General features: G+C 36.2%; 1 protein-coding gene across 1 annotated transcript in view; it reads right to left on the reverse strand.

The window, feature by feature from the left end:
- The window catches only part of LOC142700235 (cilia- and flagella-associated protein 263-like), a gene marked incomplete at its 3' end in the record, with an annotated part of 31,050 nt that extends 18,328 nt beyond the window's left edge, over nucleotides 1-12,722 (reverse strand). The window contains exons 1-2 of the mRNA XM_075848094.1: nucleotides 12,276-12,722; nucleotides 1,224-1,350 (exon numbers count right to left, since the gene is read on the reverse strand). Of these exons, the coding sequence (XP_075704209.1) occupies nucleotides 1,224-1,350; nucleotides 12,276-12,463 (315 nt within the window). The remainder of the gene's footprint in view (nucleotides 1-1,223; nucleotides 1,351-12,275) is intronic.
- Nucleotides 12,723-13,061: the final 339 nt, after the last annotated feature.

Raw genomic sequence — 13,061 nt, forward strand, 5'->3', positions numbered from 1 at the left:
GGCTCAGCTGTCACTACATCTATATACTGATCACTGATAATACGGGGTACACCCTGCAGAACATTACACAGGAGAGACAGGGGGTTATATAGGGGGCTCAGCTGTCACTACATCTATATACTGATAATATGGGGTACACCCTGCAGAACATTACACAGGAGAGAAGGGGGTTATATAGGGGGCTCAGCTGTCACTACATCTATATACTGATCACTGATAATACGGGGTACACCCTGCAGAACATTACACAGGAGAGAAGGGGGTTATATAGGGGGCTCAGCTGTCACTACATCTATATACTGATAATACGGGGTACACCCTGCAGAACATTACACAGGAGAGAAGGGGGTTATATAGGGGGCTCAGCTGTCACTACATCTATATACTGATCACTGATAATACGGGGTACACCCTGCAGAACATTACACAGGAGAGACAGGGGGTTATATAGGGGGCTCAGCTGTCACTACATCTATATACTGATCACTGATAATACGGGGTACACCCTGCAGAACATTACACAGGAGAGAAGGGGGTTATATAGGGGGCTCAGCTGTCACTACATCTATATACTGATAATACGGGGTACACCCTGCAGAACATTACACAGGAGAGAAGGGGGTTATATAGGGGGCTCAGCTGTCACTACATCTATATACTGATAATACGGGGTACACCCTGCAGAACATTACACAGGAGAGAAGGGGGTTATATAGGGGGCTCAGCTGTCACTACATCTATATACTGATCACTGATAATACGGGGTACACCCTGCAGAACATTACACAGGAGAGACAGGGGGTTATATAGGGGGCTCAGCTGTCACTACATCTATATACTGATAATACGGGGTACACCCTGCAGAACATTACACAGGAGAGAAGGGGGTTATATAGGGGGCTCAGCTGTCACTACATCTATATACTGATAATACGGGGTACACCCTGCAGAACATTACACAGGAGAGAGGGGGGTTATATAGGGGGCTCAGCTGTCACTACATCTATATACTGATCACTGATAATACGGGGTACACCCTGCAGAACATTACACAGGAGAGAAGGGGGTTATATAGGGGGCTCAGCTGTCACTACATCTATATACTGATCACTGATAATACGGGGTACACCCTGCAGAACATTACACAGGAGAGAAGGGGGTTATATAGGGGGCTATAGTACTCTGGCGTTGTTTAGAGCAGCACACTGTCCCCCAATCTGTACCTGGCTGAAGTCCATAGGAGAAGCCGCAGGGTCAGAGGTGGCAGTCGGTGGGAATTCCATCGGATCCAGTCGCTTGTAAAACTTATCAAACATCTCAGTCTCAGCTCTGATTGTGGAGAGAACATGACTGAAACATAAAGGGAGGTGTACAGGACGTTATATATATATATATATATGGGGTGTACAGGACGTTATATATATATGGGGGTGTACAGGACGTTATATATATATGGGGGTGTACAGGACGTTATATATATATGGGGTGTACAGGACGTTATATATATATGGGGTGTACAGGACGTTATATATATATATATATATGGGTGTACAGGACGTTATATATATATGTGGGGGTGTACAGGACATTATATATATATATGGGGGTGTACAGGACGTTATATATATATATATATGGGGGTGTACAGGACGTTATATATATATATATATGGGGTGTACAGGACGTTATATATATATATGGGGGTGTACAGGACGTTATATATATATATATATATATGGGGGTGTACAGGACGTTATATATATATGGGGTGTACAGGACGTCATATATATATGGGGTGTACAGGACTTTATATATATATATATATATGGGGTGTACAGGACGTTATATATATATGGGGTGTACAGGACTTTATATATATATATGGGGTGTACAGGACTTTATATATATATATATATGGGGTGTACAGGACGTTATATATATATATATGGGGTGTACAGGACGTTATATATATGGGGTGTACAGGACGTTATATATATGGGGGTGTACAGGACGTTATATATATGGGGTGTACAGGACGTTATATATATGGGGGTGTACAGGACGTTATATATATATGGGGGTGTACAGGACGTTATATATATATGGGGGTGTACAGGACGTTATATATATATATGGGGTGTACAGGACGTTATATATATATATGGGGTGTACAGGACGTTCTATATATATGGGGTGTACAGGACGTTATATATATATGGGGTGTACAGGACGTTATATATATATATATATATGGGGGTGTACATGACGTTATATATATATATGGGGTGTACAGGACGTTATATATATGGGGTGTACAGGACGTTATATATATATATATATGGGGGTGTACAGGACGTTATATATATGGGGGTGTACAGGACGTTATATATATGGGGTGTACAGGACGTTATATATATATGGGGGTGTACAGGACGTTATATATATATATATATATATATATATATATATATATGGGGTGTACAGGACGTTATATATATATATATATATATGGGGGTGTACAGGACGTTATATATATATGGGGTGTACAGGACGTTATATATATATATATATATATATGGGGTGTACAGGACGTTATATATATATGGGGTGTACAGGACGTTATATATATATATATATGGGGTGTACAGGACGTTATATATATATGGGGTGTACAGGACGTTATATATATATATATATATGGGGTGTACAGGACGTTATATATATATGGGGTGTACAGGACGTTATATATATATATATATAGGGTGTACAGGACGTTATATATATATGGGGTGTACAGGACGTTATATATATATGGGGTGTACAGGACGTTATATATATATATATATATATATATGGGGGTGTACAGGACGTTATATATATATGGGGTGTACAGGACGTTATATATATATGGGGTGTACAGGACGTTATATATATATATATATATATGGGGGTGTACAGGACGTTATATATATATGGGGTGTACAGGACGTTATATATATATGGGGTGTACAGGACGTTATATATATATATATATATGGGGGTGTACAGGACGTTATATATATATATATATATATGGGGGTGTACAGGACGTTATATATATATATGGGGTGTACAGGACGTTATATATATGGGGGTGTACAGGACGTTATATATATATATATATGGGGGTGTACAGGACGTTATATATATGGGGTGTACAGGACTTTATATATATATGGGGTGTACAGGACGTTATATATATGGGGTGTACAGGACTTTATATATATATATGGGGGTGTACAGGACGTTATATATATATGGGGGTGTACAGGACGTTATATATATGGGGGTGTACAGGACGTTATATATATGGGGGTGTACAGGACGTTATATATATATATGGGGGAGTACAGGACGTTATATATATATGGGGGTGTACAGGACGTTATATATATATATATATATATGGGGTGTACAGGACGTTATATATATATATATATATGGGGGTGTACAGGACGTTATATATATATATATGGGGTGTACAGGACGTTATATATATATATATATATATATATATATATATATGGGGTGTACAGGACGTTATATATATATATATATGGGGGTGTACAGGACGTTATATATATATATATATATATATGGGGGTGTACAGGACGTTATATATATATATATGGGGGTGTACAGGACGTTATATATATATGGGGTGTACAGGACGTTATATATATATATATGGGGTGTACAGGACGTTATATATATATATGGGGTGTACAGGACGTTATATATATATATGGGGTGTACAGGACGTTATATATATATGGGATGTACAGGACGTTATATATATATATATGGGGTGTACAGGACGTTATATATATATATGGGGTGTACAGGACGTTATATATATATGGGGTGTACAGGACGTTATATATATATATGGGGTGTACAGGACGTTATATATATATGGGGTGTACAGGACGTTATATATATATATGGGGGTGTACAGGACGTTATATATATATATATGGGGGTGTACAGGACGTTATATATATATATGGGGGTGTACAGGACGTTATATATATATATATGGGGTGTACAGGACGTTATATATATATATGGGGTGTACAGGACGTTATATATATATGGGGTGTACAGGACGTTATATATATATGGGGTGTACAGGACGTTATATATATATATGGGGTGTACAGGACGTTATATATATATGGGGTGTACAGGACGTTATATATATATATGGGGTGTACAGGACGTTATATATATATATATATGGGGTGTACAGGACGTTATATATATATGGGGTGTACAGGACGTTATATATATATGGGGTGTACAGGACGTTATATATATATATATATGGGGGTGTACAGGACGTTATATATATATATATATATATGGGGTGTACAGGACGTTCTATATATATATATATGGGGTGTACAGGACGTTATATATATATATATATATATATATATATGGGGTGTACAGGACGTTATATATATATATGGGGGTGTACAGGACGTTATATATATATATGGGGTGTACAGGACGTTATATATATATATGGGGGTGTACAGGACGTTATATATATATATATATATATATGGGGTGTACAGGACGTTATATATATATATATATATGGGGTGTACAGGACGTTATATATATGGGGTGTACAGGACGTTATATATATATAGGGGTGTACAGGACGTTATATATATATATGGGGTGTACAGGACGTTATATATATATGGGGTGTACAGGACGTTATATATATATGGGGTGTACAGGACGTTATATATATATGGGGTGTACAGGACGTTATATATATATATGGGGTGTACAGGACGTTATATATATATATATATATATGGGGTGTACAGGACGTTATATATATATATATGGGGGTGTACAGGACGTTATATATATATGGGGGTGTACAGGACGTTATATATATATATATGGGGTGTACAGGACGTTATATATATATATGGGGTGTACAGGACGTTACATATATATATATATGGGGGTGTACAGGACGTTATATATATGGGGGTGTACAGGACGTTATATATATATATGGGGGTGTACAGGACGTTATATATATATATGGGGGTGTACAGGACGTTATATATAGATATATATGGGGGTGTACAGGACGTTATATATATATGGGGGTGTACAGGACGTTATATATATATGGGGTGTACAGGACGTTATATATATATATATATATATATGGGGGTGTACAGGACGTATATATATATATATATATGGGGGTGTACAGGACGTTATATATATATATATGGGGGTGTACAGGACGTTATATATATATATATATGGGGGTGTTCAGGACGTTATATATATATATGGGGTGTACAGGACGTTATATATATATGGGGTGTACAGGACGTTATATATATATATATATGGGGTGTACAGGACGTTATATATATATATATGGGGTGTACAGGACGTTATATATATATATATATGGGGGTGTACAGGACGTTATATATATATATGGGGTGTACAGGACGTTATATATATATATGGGGGTGTACAGGACGTTATATATATATATATATGGGGTGTACAGGACGTTATATATATATATGGGGTGTACAGGACGTTATATATATATATATATGGGGTGTACAGGACGTTATATATATATATGGGGTGTACAGGACGTTATATATATATATATATATGGGGTGTACAGGACGTTATATATATATATATATGGGGTGTACAGGACGTTATATATATATATATGGGGTGTACAGGACGTTATATATATATGGGGTGTACAGGACGTTATATATATATATGGGGTGTACAGGACGTTATATATATATATGGGGTGTACAGGACGTTATATATATATGGGGTGTACAGGACGTTATATATATATATGGGGGTGTACAGGACGTTTTATATATATATATATATATATATATATATATATATATATGGGGGTGTACAGAACGTTATATATATATATGGGGGTGTACAGGACGTTCTATATATATATATGGGGGTGTACAGGACGTTATATATATATATATATATATGGGGTGTACAGGACGTTATATATATATGGGGTGTACAGGACGTTATATATATATATGGGGGTGTACAGGACGTTATATATATATATATGGGGGTGTACAGGACGTTATATATATATGGGGGTGTACAGGACGTTATATATATGGGGGTGTACAGGACGTTATATATATATATGGGGGTGTACAGGACGTTATATATATATATATATGGGGGTGTACAGGACGTTATATATATATATATATATATATATGGGGGTGTACAGGACGTTATATATATATATATGGGGGTGTACAGGACGTTATATATATATATATATATATATATATGGGGGTGTACAGGACGTTATATATATATATATATATATATATATATGGGGGTGTACAGGACGTTATATATATATATATATATATATATGGGGTGTACAGGACGTTATATATATATATGGGGTGTACAGGACGTTATATATATATATATATGGGGTGTACAGGACGTTATATATATATATATGGGGTGTACAGGACGTTATATATATATATGGGGTGTACAGGACGTTATATATACATGGGGTGTACAGGACGTTATATATATATGGGGTGTACAGGACGTTATATATATGGGGTGTACAGGACGTTATATATATGGGGTGTACAGGACGTTATATATATATATGGGGTGTACAGGACGTTATATATATATGGGGTGTACAGGACGTTATATATATATATGGGGTGTACAGGACGTTATATATATATGGGGTGTACAGGACGTTATATATATATATGGGGTGTACAGGACGTTATATATATGGGGGTGTACAGGACGTTATATATATATATATGGGGTGTACAGGACGTTATATATATATATGGGGTGTACAGGACGTTATATATATATATATGGGGTGTACAGGACGTTACATATATATGGGGTGTACAGGACGTTATATATATATATGGGGTGTACAGGACGTTATATATATGGGGGTGTACAGGACGTTATATATATATATGGGGGTGTACAGGACGTTATATATATATATATATGGGGGTGTACAGGACGTTATATATATATATATATGGGGTGTACAGGACGTTATATATATATGGGGTGTACAGGACGTTATATATATATATGGGGTGTACAGGACGTTATATATATATGGGGTGTACAGGACGTTATATATATGGGGGTGTACAGGACGTTATATATATATATGGGGGTGTACAGGACGTTATATATATATATATGGGGTGTACAGGACGTTATATATATATATGGGGTGTACAGGACGTTATATATATATGGGGTGTACAGGACGTTATATATATATGGGGTGTACAGGACGTTATATATATATATGGGGTGTACAGGACGTTATATATATATATATATATATATATATATATATATGGGGTGTACAGGACGTATATATATATATATATGGGGTGTACAGGACGTTATATATATATGGGGTGTACAGGACGTTATATATATATGGGGGTGTACAGGACGTTATATATATATATGGGGTGTACAGGACGTTATATATATATATATGGGGTGTACAGGACGTTATATATATATATGGGGGTGTACAGGACGTTATATATATATATATATGGGGTGTACAGGACGTTATATATATATATGGGGTGTACAGGACGTTATATATATATGGGGTGTACAGGACGTTATATATATATGGGGTGTACAGGACGTTATATATATATATGGGGTGTACAGGACGTTATATATATATATATATATATATATATATATATGGGGTGTACAGGACGTTATATATATATATATGGGGTGTACAGGACGTTATATATATATGGGGTGTACAGGACGTTATATATATATGGGGGTGTACAGGACGTTATATATATATATATGGGGTGTACAGGACGTATATATATATATATGGGGTGTACAGGACGTTATATATATATATGGGGTGTACAGGACGTTATATATATATATGGGGTGTACAGGACGTTATATATATATATGGGGTGTACAGGACGTTATATATATATGGGGGTGTACAGGACGTTATATATATATGGGGGTGTACAGGACGTTATATATATATATGGGGTGTACAGGACGTTATATATATATATATGGGGTGTACAGGACGTTATATATATATATGGGGTGTACAGGACGTTATATATATATATGGGGTGTGCAGGACGTTATATATATATATGGGGTGTACAGGACGTTATATATATATGGGGGTGTACAGGACGTTATATATATATATGGGGTGTACAGGACGTTATATATATATATATGGGGGTGTACAGGACATTATATATATATATGGGGGTGTACAGGACATTATATATATATATATATGGGGTGTACAGGACGTTATATATATATATATGGGGTGTACAGGACGTTATATATATATATATGGGGGTGTACAGGACGTTATATATATATATATATGGGGGTGTACAGGACGTTATATATATATATGGGGGTGTACAGGACGTTATATATATATGGGGTGTACAGGACGTTATATATATATATGGGGTGTACAGGACGTTATATATATATGGGGTGTACAGGACGTTATATATATGGGGGTGTACAGGACGTTATATATATATATGGGGGTGTACAGGACGTTATATATATATATATGGGGTGTACAGGACGTTATATATATATATGGGGTGTACAGGACGTTATATATATATGGGGTGTACAGGACGTTATATATATATGGGGTGTACAGGACGTTATATATATATATGGGGTGTACAGGACGTTATATATATATATATATATATATATATATATATATATGGGGTGTACAGGACGTTATATATATATATATATGGGGTGTACAGGACGTTATATATATATATGGGGGTGTACAGGACGTTATATATATATATATGGGGTGTACAGGACGTTATATATATATATATGGGGTGTACAGGACGTTATATATATATATGGGGTGTACAGGACGTTATATATATATATGGGGTGTACAGGACGTTATATATATATGGGGGTGTACAGGACGTTATATATATATATATGGGGTGTACAGGACGTTATATATATATATGGGGGTGTACAGGACATTATATATATATATGGGGGTGTACAGGACATTATATATATATATATATATATATATATGGGGTGTACAGGACGTTATATATATATATGGGGTGTACAGGACGTTATATATATATATATGGGGGTGTACAGGACGTTATATATATATATATATGGGGGTGTACAGGACGTTATATATATATATGGGGGTGTACAGGACGTTATATATATATGGGGTGTACAGGACGTTATATATATATATATGGGGTGTACAGGACGTTATATATATATATGGGGGTGTACAGGACGTTATATATATATATGGGGGTGTACAGGACGTTATATATATATATGGGGTGTACAGGACGTTATATATATATATATGGGGTGTACAGGACGTTATATATATATATATATGGGGTGTACAGGACGTTATATATATATATGGGGGTGTACAGGACGTTATATATATATATGGGGTGTACAGGACGTTATATATATATGGGGTGTACAGGACGTTATATATATATATGGGGTGTACAGGACGTTATATATATATATATGGGGGTGTACAGGACGTTATATATATATATATGGGGTGTACAGGACGTTATATATATATATATATATATATGGGGGTGTACAGGACGTTATATATATATATGGGGGTGTACAGGACGTTATATATATATGGGGTGTACAGGACGTTATATATATATATATATGGGGTGTACAGGACGTTATATATATATGGGGGTGTACAGGACGTTATATATATATATGGGGGTGTACAGGACGTTATATATATATATGGGTGTACAGGACGTTATATATATATATATGGGGGTGTACAGGACGTTATATATATATATATATATATATATATATATGGGGTGTACAGGACGTTATATATATATATATATATGGGGGTGTACAGGACGTTATATATATATGGGGTGTACAGAACGTTATATATATATATATATATATATGGGGGTGTATAGGACGTTATATATATATATGGGGTGTACAGGACGTTATATATATATGGGGTGTACAGGACGTTATATATATATATATGGGGGTGTACAGGACGTTATATATATATATATGGGGGTGTACAGGACGTTATATATATGGGGGTGTACAGGACGTTATATATATATATATATATATATATATGGGGTGTACAGGACGTTATATATATATATATATGGGGTGTACAGGACGTTATATATATATGGGGGTGTACAGGACGTTATATATATATATATGGGGTGTACAGGACGTTATATATATATATGGGGTGTACAGGACGTTATATATATATATATGGGGAGTACAGGACGTTATATATATATGGGGTGTACAGGACGTTATATATATATATGGGGGTGTACAGGACGTTATATATATATATATATGGGGGTGTACAGGACGTTATATATATATATGGGGTGTACAGGACGTTATATATATATATATGGGGTGTACAGGACGTATATATATATATATGGGGTGTACAGGACGTTATATATATATGGGGTGTACAGGACGTTATATATATATATGGGGTGTACAGGACGTTATATATATATATATATGGGGTGTACAGGACGTTATATATATATGGGGCGTACAGGACGTTATATATATATGGGGTGTACAGGACGTTATATATATATATGGGGTGTACAGGACGTATATATATATATATATGGGGTGTACAGGACGTTATATATATATGGGGCGTACAGGACGTATATATATATGGGGGTGTACAGGACGTTATATATATATGGGGTGTACAGGACGTTATATATATATGGGGTGTACAGGACGTTATATATATATATGGGGTGTACAGGACGTTATATATATATGGGGTGTACAGGACGTTATATATATATATGGGGGTGTACGAGACGTTATATATATATATGGGGGTGTACAGGACGTTATATATATATATGGGGGTGTATAGGACGTTATATATATATGGGGTGTACAGGACGTTATATATATATATGGGGTGTACAGGACGTTATATATATATATGGGGGTGTACAGGACGTTATATATATATATGGGGTGTACAGGACGTTATATATATATATATATATATATATATATATATATATATATATATGGGGGTGTACAGGACGTTATATATATATGGGGTGTACAGGACGTTATATATATATATGGGGTGTACAGGACGTTATATATATATGGGGGTGTACAGGACGTTATATATATATATGGGGTGTACAGGACGTTATATATATATATGGGGTGTACAGGACGTTATATATATATATGGGGTGTACAGGACGTTATATATATATGGGGGTGTACAGGACGTTATATATATATGGGGGTGTACAGGACGTTATATATATATATGGGGTGTACAGGACGTTATATATATATGGGGGTGTACAGGACGTTATATATATATGGGGGTGTACAGGACGTTATATATATATGGGGGTGTACAGGACGTTATATATATATATATGGGGTGTACAGGACGTTATATATATATATGGGGGTGTACAGGACGTTATATATATATGGGGGTGTACAGGACGTTATATATATATATGGGGGTGTACAGGACGTTATATATATATATATATGGGGTGTACAGGACGTTATATATATATATGGGGGTGTACAGGACGTTATATATATATGGGGGTGTACAGGACATTATATATATATATATGGGGGTGTACAGGACGTTATATATATATATATGGGATGTACAGGACGTTATATATATATATGGGGGTGTACAGGACGTTATATATATATGGGGGTGTACAGGACGTTATATATATATATGGGGGTGTACAGGACGTTATATATATATATATATGGGGTGTACAGGACGTTATATATATATATGGGGGTGTACAGGACGTTATATATATATATGGGGGTGTACAGGACGTTATATATATATATGGGGTGTACAGGACGTTATATATATATATATGGGGTGTACAGGACGTTATATATATATATGGGGTGTACAGGACTTTATATATATGGGGTGTACAGGACTTTATACGGGGTCGTGCATTGTGTGGTACCTGGTGTCCTGGATCAGTCCCCGCAGTTGTTCGGGGTTCAGCTCGGACAGGTACAGCTCCTCCCCGGCCTGGGATTCGGTTCTCACACTGTCCGCGTCCGTCTCCGCCATGGTTGTTAGTGAAACAGATACCGGCGTCTCCATGGAAAAGAAACACGTGACTAGACACGCAACATGGCCCTCCCCCATAACGGAAAGACATATAGGCTAAAAAGAAAAGATAGCCGCGCCCCGCCCCGCCCTATTTGCTTATTATCATTTAAAAGCACGCCCCCAAAACGGCTTCTAACTGTCCAGGTGGAGATACGTATGAGGGGAGGAGATATGTATATGAGGGGAGGAGATATGTATATGAGGGGAGGAGATATGTATATGAGGGGAGGAGATATGTATATGAGGGGAGGAGATATGAATATGAGGGGAGGAGATATGTATATGAGGGGAGGAGATATGTATCTGAGGGGAGGAGATATGTATATGAGGGGAGGAGATATGTATATGAGGGGAGGAGATATGTATATGAGGGGAGGAGATATGAATATGAGGGGAGGAGATATGTATATGAGGGGAGGAGATATGTATATGAGGGGAGGAGATATGTATATGAGGGGAGGAGATATGTATATGAGGGGAGGAGATATGAATATGAGGGGAGGAGATATGTATATCGGGGGGTGGGGCGCAGCAGAGACCACATGAATATATACACGAGGGAATGAGAGAGTGCAAAACATGGCAGCGTGTGACCGAGACCCGAAGTACAGCCCCGCCCCAACTACACTGAATA

Source organism: Rhinoderma darwinii, unplaced genomic scaffold (genome assembly GCF_050947455.1).
Source record: "Rhinoderma darwinii isolate aRhiDar2 unplaced genomic scaffold, aRhiDar2.hap1 Scaffold_1823, whole genome shotgun sequence".
NCBI classification, from domain to species: domain Eukaryota; kingdom Metazoa; phylum Chordata; class Amphibia; order Anura; family Rhinodermatidae; genus Rhinoderma; species Rhinoderma darwinii.